Below are 20,513 nucleotides of genomic sequence, written 5' to 3'. Positions count from 1 at the left end.
AGAATTCCCCGCAGTGATAATGATTTTTTCTACTGAATTCTGTTTTATGAACCAAAAATTAAAAAAAAAAAAAGGTGTACTTGTTGTAAGCAAGTAAATCCAGCTCCTTTTAGAAGACATAAAAAAAAGGAAAAAAAACAAGTAAGCAAATTATCAGCTAATTCTTCAAAACAAAAATAATTAGAAGATATTTAAAAAACTTTATTTGGAAGCTTTAATCTATAGATTCAAGAAAATGGATAGGTACAAAGTTAACTACGAGCTACCTACAGTTCTACAGAGTATATAGACTGACAATAAAACCTATAATACGAAACAGGTCAGTCACACACTAGAACCAGGGCCAGTACATTTGCCAAGCAACCATGTCAATCTTCTTTCTTTTTTTAAAGAGATGAATATCTCTCTAAAATCCGCATTTTCGAACAGATTCAAAACGTTCAAGTAGAAAGTCTCGTCAAGGTCCGGTATTTCATCCAAAATTTTGACACATTTAGAGATAGAAAAGCGGTTTTTACTCTGAAGCAATGCCTCTGCCCTCAACTTTGATGCAGTTGCCATATCTAACATAGCTTCTGCTATTGCATCATCAAACACATGGTTTTTCTTCCGAGGGCGTGCACTTGATGACGGTGTTACAGGTTTACGCCTACTTTCAGGCTTGATATCAACTCCTGATCGTGGGGATGAATCATCCAGTGCAGTTGTTACAGGTGTAACAAGGCAGGGCTGGGACTGCTGCAGTGGCTGTGGCTGAGGTGTTTCTGTCGCAACGGCCTCTTTGTTATCCAGCTCGATATAGTGACTTGATTGGGCATATCTGCCAATCCCTGATGGCTCTGAGAATATTTGGCATAGCTGATCATATATTGGACAATCCTTCAGTTTTGTCGTCTCACCCACTGGAAAAGTCTGAAATGTATACAAATTCATTAGGAACTTATCAATGGCTGTAACTCATAAAGATGGTTATGAATCTCACTGCATTTGGATGTTTAGGCTGGTTGAAAAGTAAAAAATATACTGATACACTTAAAACATACAGGAATAGTACACTGAAACATACAAAATGAAACTTTAACAAAAGAGTGAACAGTCTTGGAAAGTCAGAAAATACCTCCATATAATTATCCCAGACTTCATCCTCAGTCAATAAGCTCATTACTACGTTTCTTGATCCTTCCAAACCACCGAAGGCATTTTGATCAATCTGTGACTTCACAGTATAGTACCTATTTCTCAAAACATCCAAGTGTTTCTTTAACTGTTTCTTGTTAAACTCCACACCTGCTTGTTTATTGAACTCGTCACAAATATACTGCCATGATGTCTTGTTAAAAACATTGTTGGACCAATTTCCCAACAGAACCTGCTCCAAGATTACGTCCACAAATATCTTATCTAGGTTCGCTGTCCACTTTGTCCTCGAACGATCTTGCTTGGCCTGATGCTGACTGGGCTGATTATCCATGCTGTAATTGCAAGAAGCATGATAAATACGATATAGATGTTGAAAGCAGAAGCCCCAGTAATTTGATGATAAAGAAGGACAATCAATCAGTTAATTCAAAGAACAACAAAAACCAATTGACCAATTGAGAGCAAATAAAAACAGTTACACCTCAATCACTCTTGAACAAAAAGCAACATAGTATTATGAAATCATGATAGTCAACTCAGATGAGTCTCACAACCCAACATGTTACAAATAAGATAGTGGGTCTTATCCAGCTTCCTTGAAAGTGTGGATGCACAGAGCATGAGATTCATTGGACAAATTTATCGTCCAGAACACTTCAATGAGAAATATATACAGGATTGAGTATGTATACTTGGATTTGGGACATCCAGCAGGAAATGAATCGGAGGAGACAGGCATTACGGCAGTGAAATTCACTAACTCAGAAAGACGAGCTACTTGAGCTTCATATCCCATCATGACTACGACTAAATATTGAGCATTCTGTAAATGAAACTTCTATGAAACTCACACTGATCAGTGTCATCTAGGATCTAGGAAAGACAACATCCTATAATCAGAAAAGAAAAGAAAAAAAAAAGGCATTCATTTTGCATCTATGTCCAACCATCAAGCATAAGAAGACAGCAATTGTTGCAACACCCTGTATACCCTGCCCTAGTTATAACTCCCTAATATAAGCTCTATGTTACACACTTATGCTAGCTATTTAGTTTTCTTAACTACGCATTTCAAAATTGAATAATTATATGTGTAGCAAATAGCAGAATGAACAGTTTTCATATAGGATGATAACTTTGTGTAGTGAAACATTTAACCCAATAAAAGCAATCATAATGTACCCTTAATTATCAAGTAATCGTGTTCAAAGGTAGTTTTTTTCACAACCCTCCAAATTACTGCCACCTTCACTCCTTTCCAGACCCAAAACCCCCAATCACAGCTTCATGAGATTGTGTTCATTTTTTATGCAAAACCCCATTATTCCAAAGCCCTATCACAACTAATTACAGTTCATAACCACAATTCCTAACCACGGATTCTTCAATAGAGTTCACAACGACAACAAAATCACCTCAGAAATTAAAAATCATAAAGATCAAAGAACTAGAAAAAAATTTGCTCAACAGAAAATGAAAAAACTTACCTTTGTTTTTGTTTCTGGTCAAGTTCGTCTCTGAATGATTGCTTCGACGCTGTAAGTTTTGCTCTCAAGAATTCTATTCGGGCATTCTTTTAGCATGATATGGAGATGCCTATTCGGAAAAATAGATACGAAACCCTAGGGTTAGGGTTTTGACGGAACTTCTTCTTCTGGTAAGATGAAATCGGAGAAATTGGTTTTGTTTGTCTAAAGAGAAAGTCCGAAGGAGAAGGATACAAGTGGGAGAGAAAACCCTAGAGAAAATAGGAGAAATAAAGAAGGCGCGGGAGTGAAAAAGATCCAACATTTTCCCATGTTTTTAAATAACCAAAATAACGGGCACCACCACAACCTTGTGTGAATGTGGTTTGATCCAGAGTCCATAATAGGTGTTTGCTGACTCACGTCTGACTCCATTTGAACACATCACCACATGAGTCAGACTGGGAGAACTTTGACACAGAAGAAGAAATCAACTTCATTTGTCCAAGACCATGTCTAATGAGAGTTTCTGAGATGATAAATAAGTATAGCTAAAATGATGGCACGATAGAACTGGAATTTATCTAATCAGTTAGTCAACACAATGGCAAGTTATGGATGACAATTTGGACTACATTGGGGCCGGTTCCTATGGGAACTAGTATAAAAGTTGTTTTGACAATTTGGACTACACAATGGCAAATTTTATTAAAGTTGGATATTATATTGTGTTTTGTGGATCCCTAATCAATAAAATAATTAGTTATTTATATTTTGGTGGGGTTTTTATTAAATTTTAGGAATTATATAATATTTTGTGGGGTCCTCTTGTAATAAAAATCTGTTATAATAACTAAAAGTAGGAGAGAAGAAAAAAAAAAGACTAAACAATTAATAAGCGGTGTAGTGTACACCGCTCGGTGAAAACTTGACCTGGCCTGGTTAATTGGCAAATTTGCCACTTACCTAGGCCAATTAACCAGTTCCAAGTGGGTGCTGGCAAACATGAAAGTTTGCCACACCCATAGGAAGGGGCCTGAGTTAACCCATCAGTTGGTCAACACAATGGCAAGTTATGGATGACAATTTGGACTACATTGAGTCAGACCCAAACCTAATGTCCTCTCAGCAACTTCAACAAGACAGATTCATCAAAAAAAAAAAAATCAATAAGACAGCAATCTGAGTAAATCATTCATCAAAACAAAATTTTACTAGGAATATGTATGATCTGGTTAAAGCCTAAAGGTAAAATGAAAAACTATATGATATATATCTCCTTAATTAAAAGGAATATTATGTTAATTGTGATGCTATATATATCCTAATTCAAGAAGCTGTAGTTTACTGTTTACCTAAGTTAAGATTAGCAAATTACATAATTTGGCTAATAAAATGGAGACCCTTTTTACTTTTATCATCAAATTCTATAGAAATTACTAGGGTGCATTACACTTGCCCTTCAACCATGCCAATCTGATATCACTTCTGATGGATATGAATGTTTCTCTCCTAACTGGGTCTTCTTCAAACAAATCCATAGCAGCCAAGTAGAGGAATTCATCAACACCTTGCATCTCATTCAATGTCTTCGCACAGTTAGATATAGAGAACGGGTCACCACTTTGAAAAGGTGTGATAGTTGACCTTGATCTTGAAGATGAACCCATTTCTTTCATTCCATCTATGACAGTAGCATTGTCATCTCTTCTGCAGACCTTCTTTTGATTACTTGAAGGAGATGGTAATGTTGCCAATTGACGCTTACTGATTTGTCCATCTGAACGTGACGTAACTTCATCTGGTGCAGATGGTGATTGCGTTACTGGATTTTCAGATACGTTTGCAGTTTCAGGAGATTCTTCTGAAGACCATGCTGTGTCAATTCCATCCACCGCTTTGTCTGACTCGAAGTCATGGCTTGACTGAGAATATCTCCCATTCACTGATTCAGAGAATAATGTGCATAGCTTTTTATAAAGAAGACAGCCCTTAATTCTAATTGTCTCCACCTCAGGATGTCCCTGTCAACAAAGGTTTCACAGATAGTTAAAATCATATATCAACAACAATCTACACATTTTATGAACATCTTGTATTGGCCACACAAGGCGATTATAGTTCATTCTCGGCTATAACCAACAACAATCAAATATTACCTATAGTGTCTTTCAATTTAGTACACTTAACTAATTACACAATGAAATAAAATCTGTTTTAGCCTATGCAAAGGGCAAAATACTTTACTCATCCTCTTCAGGAAACACCAACACCAGATAGAATTAAAACATACCGTGACAGATTTTTCCCATAGTTCATTCTCGGCTATAACCATGCAATTGGCCTCATCCCAACGGAATCCTTCCTTGTCAAGAAGTGATCTGACATTACCATAAATTCTCCTTAAAACATTATGGTGGTTCTTCAGTTGCTTGCGATTGAAACTCAGACCTGTTTGCCTATTGAATTCATCGTGAATGTACTTCCATGCTTTTTTGTTAAAAATGTTATTCTTCCTATTTCCTTGAAGAACCTGCTCAACCATCAAATCTGTAAATATCGTATCCATGGTTTCTGACCACCTAGCTCTCGCCTGGTCTTGCTCGAACTGACGTTGATCATATTGATTATCCACCTATAATTCCAGGAAGTGCATATAAGTTAGATACATGGGAACATAAAGCAAACAACGCGCACTAGTTGAGTGCGTTTCAAAAGCAACAACATAATTATTACCTGTTCAACAGCTGGTTTTATCTTGTAAAGAGACTCTTGGCCATCAACTCCTGTCTCGGAAAACACTAAGCACAGCAGTTTGAAAACTGGACAGCCTTTGATTTTGATCGATTCAGCATCTGGATTGGCCTGATAACTGCAGCTGTAAGATACTAGTGATGGTAATAATAGCAATGAAGCAAAAAATTTAGAGACAGAAATTCACCTTAATGCATCTTGCCCAAACTTCATTATCAGCTATTACCATGTCCTGAGATTCATCCCACTGAAACTCAGGCTGATCAATAAGTGACTTCGTAATTGTGTAGCGCTTTCTCAGGACATCAAGGTGGTTTTTCAGCTGTTTCCTATCAAAATCATTACCAGTCTGTTTATTGAATTCACTGCGCACGATCTTCCATGCTTTTTTGCTGAATACATTGTTTGATCTATTCCCTTGATTAATTTGCTCTATTAACAAGGTTGCAAATTTCTCCGTCAGTGCTGTTGTCCATCTTGCTCTCATATCATACTTTGTTAGACGTCTACTAGGTTGGGTGTCCATCTGAGCATGCAAAAGGTACATCATGATTTAGTAAGACAGCATAGTGCACAGTAAGTACTCATACAAAAGCAAGGTTACAAGTTAAAACGTTAAATGCATCCAGGGAAACAAAAATACGCATCTCAAACAACGTTAAATGCATCAAGACCAAAAAAAATACGCAGCTCAAAACCAATAACTACGAGGCAAACAGCACAATGAACACTAAATTGTACAATCGACAGTAGCATGCTATGACTTCATGGCTGCCAAATACAAACCGTTGATAGAACAATAATAGGTGAAGCGCAGAAGAAACATTTGCGTAAAATTGAACAAATAGAATGAATATACCTGGAGAAACTGAAAAAAAGGGGCAGTTCCATAAAATGCCACTTAGATCATATAATACCTACACAACCAGCTAGCTAAGGAACGTGATCCACATAGACCATGGAAAACAAGAAGATGCGCCAAAAAAAGTACTAATGAAAATTGAAAAGACAAACTCCTACAATTCATATCAGCACAAAAGACCTAATCGAAGTTAACTCTATTCATAACCGACTTTAACAGCAAAAATCGAGCCATGATTCCAAAGAAGTACCACAGACTCCCATCCCCAACCACAACCACAACACTTGTAAAAAAGGAGCTGCTCAAGTTACCCCTTTTCCTAATTTCCTTCCAATTATAATACAATTCGGCCAAATGTACACAATTTACGACTAAGTTTTCCATCTTCACTCAGTTAGAGATCAACTACCACTAAAAGCAATCACATATACAAACAGAAGAAGAATTTTTCAGCTCGTAAATGTTCAACATTCATCATCCTAACAATGTATTATTCAATTTAACACACAATACAACGAATTAACAAACACAATAATAGAACAAACAAATAAACCCCAAGATGACGAACCTTTTCATGAACGACGACGTTGTTGTAAATCGACGGTTTGTTTTGATCAACTGGCAAACCCAAAACCACTTCAGGCATCTTCAGAAATTACAGAAGCAGCAACGATCATCGGCGAAAGACAAGTTAATATCAGCTAACCCTAAATCCCCAAAATTCCCATACAAAACATTCTTTTTCCTTTCTGCTAAGCAGATTTGATACGCAGAGAATTAAGAAGAGTTGGTAAAGAAAGTCTTAATAAATAAAATCCACCTGGATATTTCGTATAGCCTTTTTCCCTGATCCTATTAAAGAATCCTATTATCGGAGCTTTGAAGTCAAAGGTCCTTTGGTTTTTTTTTTTGAACGCCCGATTGGGATATCAAAATTAACTGGGGATATGAATTACTTTCCCCAATCAAAGGTGTTTGCTAAGGGGTGTTTTTTGGGCGAAAATACTAAATCTTCCTTTGATTAATTAAAAAACATTATGAAAAGACTGTTATACCCTTCCCACAAAATAAAAAACTTAAAATCAAAACCAAACACAAAATCAGTTATCCCCCATTTGTGTGCCGGCATACTCATGTGTTAGGGTTAGGTTTTGAAAAAAAAAAAAAAAAATCTTTCATCTTCCTCTCCTCTTCTTCATCGTTCTTCATATACTCTACGATTAATCGTTCAATCAAAAATTTCTTCGTCGATTAAAACCAACCCATAAGAATGCCTCCAAGAAAGAAATCAGATGCCCAATAGAAATCAAAATTGATTGCTCAACAAAAACAAGAAAAGAGGAACGCTTTGATTGTTCAAGAGCAAGAGGAAGAAGAACAAGAGAACTCGGACAATCAACCTCTCGTAAACATGGCTTCTGTGGGAAGGTAAGTGATTTAGAAATGTTTAATTAGTGTTTCATTCGATTAGTAGCTATGGGTTTAGGTCAAAATCGCAAACCCTAACTGACACAGTTGAGTTTCAGTAGCTTCCGGCATTCAATTTAGTATGAATACCACACCGGAACAGTGTAACGGCATTCGATTTAGGATGAAGACCACACCGACACTGTGTTACGGCATTCGATTTAGGTTGAAGACCAGACCGGAACTTAGTTACGGCATTCGATTTAGGATGAAGACCATACCGGAACCCTGTTACGGCGTTAAAATTAGGTTGAATACCATGCCGGTATTCAGTCACGGCATTAATTTGAATTTATTCGATTACGCCGGCAATTAGCTTCTAATAAACAGAGAACCCTAGGATTTTCTTATGGGTACCGTCATAGGTTTTAAGTTAGATTCCATGTCGGTACCCTGTTACGGCATGTGTTTCAATTTTACGTATGTGTCGGCAAAGGTGTTTTGGTATCCAAGAACTTCCTAGAAATTAGCGGCATCCACGACAATTATTTGGCAATGCCGGTAATGGTTCCCGACATGTAATGGTTTGAATTTACTATGTCGTTTTTTGGTCACGGCATGGTCTATACTTTGTTAAGGTATGCCGTTAGTTATGATTCTATGTCGTTATGTGGTGTATCTATGCCGGTATTAGAAATGAAAGTTAGTTGTCTTATATTTATTTCGTGCTTATTTTGAAATAGGGCTAAAGCAAAGGAAGCTAACAAACGAAAAACTAAAGATGCTGACATTAAGCAAAGAAGGAAGGACGGTCTTGGTACTCCTCAATCTCTGTCTCCTAGAGGGAAAGAACAAGGTCGCAACAAGCGTTTGGGGGCATCTACAAGAGGTGAAGTTTGGGAGAGTGGCCGTGACCGTAGTAAACTCGCAATTCGTGAACCTACCGGAGAAGTTGAGGAGGAAGATGAGCAAGATGAAGATGAAAGTGAGGAGGAAGATAATGAGATTGATCCAAGTCAATTAGCAACCCAAAGCCAAGTAGTAGTGGAACAAGGTGGGCCAAGTCAACAACCGACACAAGGCAAGGGCACATGCAAAGTAAAAGTTAAAGGTTCACACCTTCCTCATATTGATGACATGATACCTGACCTTGATCGTGGTAGAATCTAGGGTGCGGCTTCTTTTGATCCGGGGCATCTATTTGGCTATTTTTCCGAAACCAAGCCGCGTCTCATTGGTATTTGTTTAAGGAATGTGAAGAGGTCCAAACATTAGTAAAGGATTCTGGTCTATATCCTTTGGTTGAAAATTATGTGAAGCCAGATATTGTGACAGTCAATTGCTTCGTCGAAAGGTATCATGGTGAAACAGATACCATGCACTTCCCGTTTAGCGAGATGACCTTGATCCTTGATGATGCTCAGAACATTCTAGGCTTGAGTGTTACTGGAAAATCAATTGCAGAAGGAGATAACTTCCCGGACCTAGAATGGTCGAAGTTGCACGCTCTTACTAACAAGTTGTTGGGTTGGGACTACAAAACTACTGTGGAAAGCTTCTATGTATCTAAGAATAGTAGGACAAAGACCATCAAGCTGACGCTGCTTAAGAAGGCCTTTGAAAACACGACGCAGAGAAAAGATGAAGATGGATGGGACCCGCACAGATTCGTTATACAGCCGATGCGTATCTGTTATTCATTTTGGGCACTAGGGTATTCCCTGACACTAGTTGCAACAAGGTTAGTGCAAATTACCTTCAATACTTGCATCAGTTGGAAGAGGTCTTTAGCTATTCTTGGGGCACCGTGGTAATTGCACATTTGATGACGTAGATGAGAAGGGCCTCTAAGGCGGTTACAAACCAATTTGTCGGGAATTTCACTCTACTTCGGGTAATTTTGTTTTTAAACTTATGTTCTTATTTATATTGTTCACATGTACCCTTATCATGAACTTAGAAACAAAATTTACTGATTTTTATATATATCATTTCACATTTGTATAGGTGTGGGCTTATGAACATTTCCCAACATTGTTCAAGGGCAACCCCTTCTTGAAGATTATACCCATTGATGACCCCGAGGAGCCTAGAGCCAAGAGATACCAGTTCAACAACCATCCAAAGCCCGGTAACTATCGTCGACTGACAGATATGAGATTGGCTCTGGACGCGATGACTACCAAAGATGTTGTGTTCGACCCTTACAGGGAGGCTAGAGAAAACCGCCAATATTTGAGGTTCTATAATGTTGCATTTTACAATGGGCATTTGTTCCATCCAAAGGGATACGTTATGGCTGATCCTCGACGTGTGATGCGGCAACTTGGATATAAGCAATTACCCTGCTTCATGACAGCCTCTAATGAAAGGTATCGTCTTGACCTTTCTGTGAGTTTATGTTTGTTTGTGTGTCTTGCTAAACTTTGAAGATATTTGTTTCATTTGTTTTTGGTTTGGAACATCTTAACTTTACATATGGTTTGTTAAACAATCTAGTTTTTGCTTATGTTATTTTGTGTGTCTTGCTAAAATTTGGAGATGTTGATTTCATTTGTTTTGGCTTATAACATATTATATTGGTTAATCTATGTCAAACATTGCAATTTTTATGTTCTTTTTTTCAGAATCGGCACGGTCGAAATTGTAACAACAATGCCGGTAAACAAATTTATTTCCAGACCAAGGGAATTTAGAATTCCTGTATGGATACGCTTTTCTAGACAATGTCGGTACTCTTTCTTTTCCTGACACATAAGTGATCTGTGTATAATTCCGGCATTGTTTGGAAGTTATTTTCAACGCTGGCCCTTAAACTAATATCTCTATATACTTATGGTGATATTCCGGCATAAAAGAAAAAAGAATGTCTAAGCCGGGATCAATTCCCGGCATTGTAAAGTTTAAATTAAATCATGTCGGCACATCCATATCATATGGTTTAATGATGACAATTCAAACTTCCAAAAAAACAAAAGGTTGCGTAGCAGTGAACCACACATTTCCAAATTACTCTTCATCACTTTCTAATTTATGAATATAAATTTCTCCCTTCTCTGGGTTAACTGATATCTTCAACGGATCCCACAATTGGTGGTTCTCCTCATACAATTTCATTCATTCCTCCGAGCGATTGGGGACTATATCCTTGTTTTTAGTCAACGGACAAACCGGTGGCAATGGACAATTTTCCTTGAGCTTCAGAATAATGAAATGATTCTCGTTCACGAACACCAAGACAACTTTTATATTCTTAAGAGATCCTTCGCACTTTTGCCACTTTGGCGTATAAGTTGTTTGTTCGGTGGGGGAAAAATAATGAACAACACAGTTAAATGTATCCTCCACAAGATGCCCACAAACCGACATTTTTATCCAATATTCAGTAGGAAGGAACTTCATCTCGTGCTCTGGCCCTAACACCCGAGCATGCAAACTATCAAACCCTTCGTCATCATCTACCAATTGTTCATAACAACTCTTCTTTTTCATAAGTTGTTCGCCCATCCTCTTTCTAGCGTATCGGCATGGTGTTATCCCTTTACTAACGGCCGTCTTAAAGATTCCTAATTGTTCGGTCACGTCATGATAGCCATAATTTCCATATCCATCGACATCATCCGTATATACAATATACTCGCGAATAACCTCGGGAAGTTGATGTACATAAGATTCTATTTTGGTATGGTAATGTCTATAAGTCTTATCTGTTTTGGAATCCTTAAACATCTTCATATTACCAACTTTTAGCTTAAGTATATCCAATCCATCCTCTGCAATCTCTACATTTCCAATGTCTTCAGTATGTGATGGGAGTCCGTACTTCCTTGGCCTACCCCTTCGCTTTTTAAAAGATATTACATCACCATCGTGTTGTTGATGACTAGGCATTGGTCGCTTACCTTTGCCATCACTTATCTTTGACGTGACTTCGGAATTTTCAGCTTGATGTACTTGACTTGATGTAGTTTCCTTATTCAGTCTTTCATTTTTGATATGCAAAGCCGCCCCTTCAACTATGGGTGTGACTTCGGAATGTTCACCTTGTTCAATCATTGTTGGCACCTTCCTAGGCCTATCCCTTTTCTTTGTAACCTCCGCTACATCGACTCTAGATGTGGCATCCGCTTCCTCGGCTTGTTGTTCTTGTTCAATCGATGCGGGTACCTTCGTCGGCCTACCCCTTTTCTTCGGAACCGGCACTTCATCGGCTTGTGGTGTTGATACGGAATCCGTCATTTGTTCTTGACTTGATAGCGGTAACTTCTTCGGCGTACCCATTTTCTTTGGAACCGGCACTTCATCGACTTGTGGTGTGGATACGAAATTCCCTGTTTGTTGTTGACTTGATGGCGGTTCCTTCCTCGGCCTACCCATTTTATTTGGAACCAGCGCTTTCGCGAACCTTTCTTCCGAAAGCTCACATCCGGTTGGGTCTCTTTTCTTACTTGCATCGTCTTCACATTCGCGTTGACTCATTGCTTTCAATTCTTTCGTTTGTTTTCTCCTTGTCGTTTTAGTTTGTGGTCTACCGGGCGGATCTCCCTTTGTTGGCTCTTCACTTTGTGCTATCCATGGGCGTGTAATTATCCTTAGTTGGATCAACAATACTTGTCGGCTAGCCGAGTTGCCACGTGAGTAAGCTTCATAGAATTCCTTTGCTTCATTTGTATCTCATGGTGATTGTCCGGGAGCTTCCGTGGGGGGGGGGGTCGAAAGATAGTTGCTTCCAAAACGGATCAATAACCACAATAGGTATCACTTTTTCATACTTCACAAGCATATGACGACACAGAAGCCCCAACGAAGACATGTCGGGACAAATACACACATCACCCGGTTTTCCGTAGTTTATCTTCTTTTCCATTTCTTTAATCATATGTTTTATTGCCCAATGCGAGGCGTCGAATTCTATTCCTTGGAGAAAATTACCATATCGAAAATGTGATGTCATCCTTTCCATTGAGATTTTCTCAAAATCCTTCTTGATCCTGTCGATATCAGCCTTAGAGTATTGCTCCATTGCCTCGGTGACCGTAACCACGTTTCCTTGGCCGGACTGGATGAGATCTTTAAATCTCGCATGAGCGGACTCCACTATACTAGTTTCTTCATTCTCGTAGTGTCTATACCGATTTTTACATGCAGGCACAAATTTTTTCTTGAACTTATCCAACAATTTATCCCGACAATATGAGACGTCACTGGGATACACTTCGTTATATTTGGCAATAAACATGTTCAATCTCTTTTCATATATATCCTCGGTAAGAGAGCAATAAACTTTCTCCCAATCCTTTAGAAATTCCAACCACTTTTTATGACTTTCATCGTGTTCTTTGTCCACTCGCTCTTTAATCTTTCCTCTTCCGTCTTCTTCTTCTTCGGGTGATAGTTTCTTGTTGCGAACATCTTCCTCTAGTTGAGCGATCATTTCTTCTAAATATCCGCCTTAGAGGGTTTAAACAAAGAATGACAAAGTTTTGTCACATTTTGACCTATATGATACGTACATAGGAAATTTTGTGCATCCGGAAATACGTCGGATATAGCATTCATTAGTGCGTCATGTTGATCGGTTATGATGACCCACGGAAATTGATTTTCCGGGAACAATAACTTTAATTATTGTAATTCCCAATGATAATTGTAATCCCTCTCATTTCCCATTAAACACCAAGCCAATGTGAATGATACCTTGTCCGATGTTTGCCTACGATGTTGAACAACGACATGTTGTATTTGTTTGTCTTGTAGGTGCAGTCCATCATAAGAATACCACAAAATGTATGAGCCAATTGTGAAAGAAAAGGATGCGCAATGAATATTTGAAGGGGTTCGTTGTACGGTCCTCTTTTAATGATACGCGTGTAGTTGTGATCCCAAACTATCTTCTCAAATTCTTTCATAACGTTCCTCCCTTCCCATTCCACCCTTCTAATGGTTGCTTGTGCGCTATAAATTGTACTTAGAGAATAAACATTCGTATCATCATTTTCCTTGAAGCCTCTGAGAATCACTCTTGGTTTGATACATGCTTTGGTCATTATCTTTACATCCTCGAATTCATGAGATTTTAGCTTCGCAACTAGGGAGTGACCAACAAAATCTTTTGGATCCCGGTGGTTATGACGACCAAACCACACCGTACAATCCCATTTCTTTGTCTCTTAAATGGAATACAAGCTTAAAGGGGTAATTATCCTTCCTCGTACGAGTCTTGTATACCCTATTAGTCTTCTTTGGATATACATAACCCTTTCTCTTATGGTTATCCCTCTTCTTGTATTGCCCACTTCTCTCGCAAACCATCTCGAAACGATTATTTGAACGTTGGGTATTCCTCACCAACACACACATGTTCTTAAAAGCCGTTTCTTTGGCCCAAGTAATTGCTTCCTCTGGAGATTTTATTCCCTACATAAGGACAACAATGGGAGATTATAAGGTTCATTACAAGCAATCCCCACATAAAGTTCTAAAAACTAGGTGAAAAGTATTGTTTGGTAACATATCGGAGGAATTTTATAATATTCGGACGTATCCGGACCAAGCGGTTGGGAATTTGTTGGACCAATGTATGTCACAATCTAAGGAATGAATGAAAAAAAATTGAATTAGTTCCAAATAAAATTAAATTACTATGTCAGGTACTAGTTCCGGCATGCTCCGCGACAGCTCCGACATATTAATCTCAAAACAACCAAAGCCGGAAACCGGTGCCGGTATTCTCAAATAATGTTCCGGAATTCCGAAACGGCACTTGAAAAAGAGGACCTAATTTTAAGTACCGACATTGTATTTTCTTGAAGATAAATGCCGAAAATGGAATTGCCGGCATGCTCATTACATAAGTTTCGACGCCGGAACCAAAAGCCGGCACGGTCGATAATTTAAAAACCACGCCGGTATATTACTACCAAAATCACTAACTTCTGCATGTTTTTCTTGTGGTACCGGCATGCTCTTTTTATAAGGTTTAAAGTCGGAATGTAGTACCAGCGTGCTCGATAATTATATACCACGCCGGTATTGAAGTTCAAAATTCTTTAATTCCTGGATGTTTTTATTGGGGTACCGACATGGTAAAGTTAGGAGTGAACCATGCCGGCTGAATATTCCATAGAATATTCGGTGGTAGGTAAAAAGTTAACTGCGTGCCGGCATGGAATTTTTGGTTGAAGACCACGCCGGTAAATGTTTCAAAATGGGGGATATTGTTAGCCGACATGGAAATAGTATGAATACTATGACAGTATTGACGGTGCCGGCATGGTATTAATATTATTTCTATGCCGGCACAGAGATTTTTTCAGAGAAAAAAATGGTGGATTCAAAAAAAAAAAAATCAAGTTTTCGACCTCTTAGCAGCATTACCTGTGTATTGGGGATGCTTGTATATTGTGCAAGTTTGCTTTCTTGTGTAGGTTCTTCAAAAAACTCTCCATGCTCTTAAAAATCATCATTCAAGGGTGTTGGTTCCACAAAAACTTGCAATTGTGAGTTGTTGTCATTAGCAGAAGATTGAGGATATGATCCTTGTTGTAGTTGAGCTAAAGATTCAACAGCTGCAATTCTCTCCTCACAATCATCTTCCATTTTAACAAAAAAAGTTTCCTCTCAAAAAAAAAAAATTCCCTCCTTCTACTCTCACCCAATGTAGTCAATTTCGGGCATCTCGGCCGGAATTCCGGCGGAATTTCCGTTTCCGGATCACCACAAAACGAAACACAAAATTTCGCCGAGACGGAAAGGAACCGGAAATTTCGGGCATCTCGGCCAAATTTCGGCCATCTGAAGTGTTTCCACTTTTGTGTTTTCTTAATGATTACTTGTTCATTTTTTGTTGGATTCATGGTATTTCATTATATCATAACATATATAGAAATTATATATATATAATTGGAACCGATATTACACCGAGATTTGGAAACGGAATCTCCCCAAGACAACATTGTACCAGTGTCTCGCTCGGGACCGAGACAAACCGAAATCCGAAATCGACTACATTGCTCTCACCTCACTCACACAAATTCAAATAAAAATACACACTAATCATTTATCAAAAATCTTAAGATTTTACTAATTTTTATTAACCACTAAATCTGATTAGTGAGGGGTAGATTAGGAATTAAAAAATTAATTAGATATGGGGTGACCCTGATTTGATATTTGGATCCAGTTTTTCTCCTTTTCCTACATCCCCAATTAGTTTCAATATCCCCCAATCACGCGTTCTTTTGTTTGGATCATTTGTAGTAAATTTATAACCCCTTATCCAACTATCTTCAATAATGCCTAAAGTGCCCCAATTTGATTAGTGTTAATTATGGTGATTAACCAAATTAATAATAATTAGTATATGGATTAAGATTAATCATTCGACTAATTTTTTTTCATCAAAATTTTTGTCATCAAATTTTTTTTCTTTTTTTTTTTTTGGATTCAGGAAGATGATTTTGAAAAAAAAAAAGAAATTCACATTTTTTTTGAAATTTTTTAAAATACTCAGGAGAACCTTATACTTGATTCCTAACATTAATTTTGCTGATTCAATACCGATAAAAATCGGAAATTTGGGTTTTTTTTTTGTAGTTACGGTTAAAAAATATTGTAGACCCAGCCGTGAATGGTAATTTACGGCTCGGAATTGAAGAATTCCTAGTCGTTGATTACTTTCGCGGCTGGGTCGACAAGAACTCCCAACCGGAACAGTTATGGCTGGGATTTTTTGTAAGTATCAGAAATAGTTACGGTTAGGTTTTCCAAGCCGAAAATTCAAGTTACGTCTAGGATTTATTCTACAATTTTTTGTAAGTATCAGAAACAGTTACAACTAGGTTTTCCAAGCCGAAAATTCAAGTTACGGCTGGGGAACCTAGCCGAAAGAAAGCGTTTTCGGAGAGAAAAACTTAATCGAAATTAGACCTCTGTTTATATTCTTTTTATGTGATTATCATGATAGCTTACGGCTAGGAAAATCTAGCCGTAGACACTCTTTTACGGTTGGAAGTTCTTACTTTCCCAACCGTACAGGTAGGTTCACAGTTCATGGTTGAGAAACATGTATTTTCCCAACCGTAATACAGGGTTCACGGTTGGGAAAGTGTGAACTCCCAACCGTTATACAATTTTAGAAACTTTTTTTTCTCAAATTAATCGAATCGAATTTTTAAGTCAATCAAAAGTAAAAATAAATGGTGGGTTTTCTTAGTTTTGGTTTTTTCTATCATCTCTATGCGCAATGTAGAAGATGAAGATGAAGAGAGAAAGAAAAATAATAGATTTTTTTTTATGATCATCATCTTCATCACGATGCAATGAAGAATCGCGATGTGATGGAGAAGAAATAAAAGAAATAGACAAGAATTATAATTTAAGTTTTCTAATGATCACGATTTCATCATGATGAAATGAAGGAGAAGAGGAGGAGAAAAAGAAGAAAAAAAAGAAGAAGAAGATTAATTTTTTTTAATAGCTAGATTATGATATGTTTATAGGAAAGGATATATTTGACCTTTACTATTGATTTGGATTCCTCTATCCATATTTGGATGTTAGAACTCAATAAAGCCCCAAAAATCCATGGACTTTAAAGCCCCAATAATAGAATTCCTATTAAACGACCCACCCGATTTTCCCATTATCATCTGGATGAGCTTCAGATAAGACGCATCAGAAATCCAACGGTTAGTATCCATTTGTATGTTACCAATTCGGTCCTCGTGGTGGGAACCAAACCGACATCTTACAGTTGCTGGAAGCGATCACATACGCAACGTAAAGCTCATCACAGTGCTTCAAAAAAGAAGCACTAGCTTATCACTGGTGCACATATCGTATGTCATTCGTGACGGCATGGAAGCCAAAGTTTATCAATCTTTTTTTCTAATATAAAAATAAAAGCAAATTTTCGTGATAAGTGGGCTAATTTTTTTAATCTTATTCAAATTTCTAGATCGGTGACTTTCTAGATCACATCCTGTTTGTGAGTCTTTGCGGTGAGATTTATAACTTATCATAATCAATTGTAGTCTTCTTCATCAGCAACTAATCAATTTCTCTCAAGTCCATGTCTCTTCTGTTGTAATATGGGTTTGAAGCTATATGGATTTTCTATGTCAGCCCCAACCGAGTCTGTAATGGCATGCCTGGCCGAGAAGAGAATTGAATATGAGCTTGTTCATCTTAGTTTCTCAACAGGGGAGCACAAATCCGCCACTCATCTCGCCAAAAATGTAAGAATTGTTGTTAAAAGAAAAGCTTGTTCTTCTAGCTTCTCTTAGTTTTTCACTCTTCAGCTAAGTTCTTTTCAATTTATATTGTTAAAAGTTTTAAGTTGATCCAAATTTATGATTGTACTTGTTTAACAGCCATTTGGTTTGGTTCCAGTCTTGGAAGATGGCTCTATCACATTTTTTGGTGAGTTTTTGGGAGAAATTTTTGATGGGGGCGTTTTTTGATGGGCGCATGAGGGGACAAATAATATGTTGACATGTGTTTTTCATGTTAATTGATTTTAATGAATTCTGTTTCCAAAAATACAAAAACAAATGCATTTTTGGAGAAAATATTGATTATCTTAATTGGTGTTTGCATGAAAAACACATGTCAACATATTATTTGTCCCTCATGCTTCTATCAGAAAATGCCCCCATCAAAAATTTATCCAGTTTTTTGACCCACCGTCGCCTCCTTAAGTTATCGAAAATTCGGTCTGAATCTATTCGTCGTTCTCGCCTATTTTGCTAATGCCGATCATTATAATTTTGATCAGAATCTCGAGCAATCAGCAAGTACATAGCATATAAATACAAGAGTACGGGTACAGATCTGCTTAGACACGACAATATTGAAGAAGAAGCAATGGTCGGAGTATGGCTAGAAGTGGAATCGCAACAGTTCTGCCCAGCCATCGACGCCATTGCTCACCAAATACTAATAAACCCTTTCCTTGGCCTACCTACCGATCAGTCAATCATCAACGCAAACCTAGTAAAACTCCATTTGGTGCTTGACATTTATGAAGCTAGATTGAGCAATTCAAAGTACTTGGCATGTAACTTTTTCACTCTTGCGGATCTTCATCACCTTCCTTATATTCACTACTTCATGAAGACTCCATATGCTAATCTGATCACATCTCGGGCTCATGTTAAGGCATGGTGGGAGGATATTTTAGCTAGGCCATCTTTTATTAAGGCTACTCAACAAAATAATAATATTGTCGGATGATTTATATATAGTAAGTGAGTTTCTTACATTTTGTTCCCGAATTAGCAATCAAAAACGTTGCGAGGGGTGTGTATGTGTGTAATAAGATAAGTAATGTTTAATTTTACCATTGTAATCTTTACTGATGCAGCATTCCATGTGGCTTCTGGCGGGGTTTCTTTCGAAGCATGTGTTACAGAATGGTTAGAAATAGTCATCTAGAACGGTTAAATCTGGAAAAAAAACACTATCCTAATTAATTCAGAAAAATAGGTTTGTGTAACACCATTTACTCATTTTTGGTAGGAATGTACAGAGTTTTGCAAGAGTAACATATCCTCAAAATATTAGCTTCAAATCCGCTACCGCTTAGGATTTTTTTGGAAAAAAGACACCCAAAATGTGAGATAGTGTGAAAATAGAAGTGTGAGTGGATCTGCCTTCTTAGATAAAATTATATCTCCCTTTCAATCAGCATTCCTTTCTTCTTGACAAATCTCTTACAATTATTATTGTAGATCATGAAATAATACATTCCTTAGAAGAAAAAAAGAGGCAAGACAAGAGGATTAGGGACTAAGATAGATATGTCCAAAGCTTTTGATAGGGTAAGCTGAAAATTTTTTCTAAAAACTTTAAAAACTTTTGGTTTTAATAAGGAAGTTTGTGAGCTTATAGAGCAATTTATCTCGACAACCTCTATTTATGTTTTACTAAATGGAGTCACATACAACTCCTTCATTCCTTCTAGAGGGCTCAAACAGGGGGACATCTTTCACCTTACCTCTTTATCATTTGTATGATGATTTTCTCAAGACTTTTGTTTAATCAAGAAAACAAAAAACTCCTTCATGGTGTAAAGATTACACCAAAAGTGAACCTATTTCTCATATGTACTTTCCATATGACTGCCTTCTACTCGTAAAGGCAGACCTTATACGGTGTAGAAATTTATTAAAAACAATAAATATGTTTAATAGGGCTTTAGGATAATTAATAAACTTTGAAAACTCCGGAATTTTCATTAACAAAAAAGTCCAACCTAAGCACCATAGAATGATGTTGAAACTTCCAAAAGTAAAACATATTAATCTAAAAAGATCCTTACTTAGGTGCACCTATATCCATGTATAAATCAAAAATAAAAACTTTTGATCCATAGTCCGATTTTGTGTACACTCTTTAGCGAGTGTGCATGTGATATTTCAATCTCCATTGCTGAATTAATTTGGGGAGTTATGTAATGAGGGTCGATATTCTAAACATGGAGGGTAATGGGCTCAACAGTTAACTAATCAACCAATCAAAAGAACATGTCAAATATACACTCTTAAAGGAGAGTGCACGTAATTGGACTCCAATATTGAAAAGGATGGAAAATAAATCCCAAGGCTGGAAAAGTAAAGTGTTACCGCAAAATAGTAAAATGGTGTTGAATAAAACAGTTCTAACTAGTAGTCTTACTTTTCAGTTGGGGTGCTTGATAATCCCTAAGAAAATTACTAACAATACAGATTCAATTCAAAGAGATTTATGTCCGGGAAAAGATTCTGATGCAAAAGGCATTTATCCAAAAGTCTGGTACAATCATTGTAAGCCAATCCACAAGTAGCTTTGAGACTGATTCAGGAACCAGATTCACTATGATCCAAAACTTTAGGATTTAAGTA

General features: G+C 37.3%; 2 protein-coding genes across 2 annotated transcripts; one reads left to right on the top strand and one right to left on the bottom strand.

Moving 5' to 3' along the window:
• Positions 1-177: 177 nt before the first annotated feature.
• LOC113328630 (L10-interacting MYB domain-containing protein-like) lies at positions 178-7,054 on the bottom strand. The gene is made up of 7 exons (XM_026575700.1): positions 6,791-7,054; positions 5,548-5,886; positions 5,343-5,471; positions 4,900-5,241; positions 4,047-4,630; positions 1,118-1,472; positions 178-912 (listed from the first exon to the last, which is right to left on the bottom strand). The coding sequence occupies exons 1-7, from the start codon at positions 6,866-6,868 to the stop codon at positions 325-327; spliced, it is 2,415 nt and encodes an 804-aa protein (XP_026431485.1). The 5' UTR covers positions 6,869-7,054; the 3' UTR covers positions 178-324.
• A 10,446-nt stretch (positions 7,055-17,500) lies between these two features.
• Positions 17,501-18,996, top strand: LOC113330093 (glutathione S-transferase F13-like). The gene is made up of 3 exons (XM_026576956.1): positions 17,501-17,867; positions 18,003-18,051; positions 18,407-18,996. Exons 1-3 carry the CDS (start codon positions 17,721-17,723, stop codon positions 18,862-18,864), a joined length of 654 nt encoding a protein of 217 aa, XP_026432741.1. The 5' UTR covers positions 17,501-17,720; the 3' UTR covers positions 18,865-18,996.
• The last annotated feature ends 1,517 nt before the right edge of the window (positions 18,997-20,513 follow it).

This window comes from Papaver somniferum, chromosome 1, assembly GCF_003573695.1.
Source record: "Papaver somniferum cultivar HN1 chromosome 1, ASM357369v1, whole genome shotgun sequence".
Taxonomy (NCBI): Eukaryota; Viridiplantae; Streptophyta; class Magnoliopsida; order Ranunculales; family Papaveraceae; genus Papaver; species Papaver somniferum.
The sequence above is the reverse complement of the archived record's forward strand: the minus strand, read 5'-3'. Positions and strand labels throughout refer to the sequence as shown.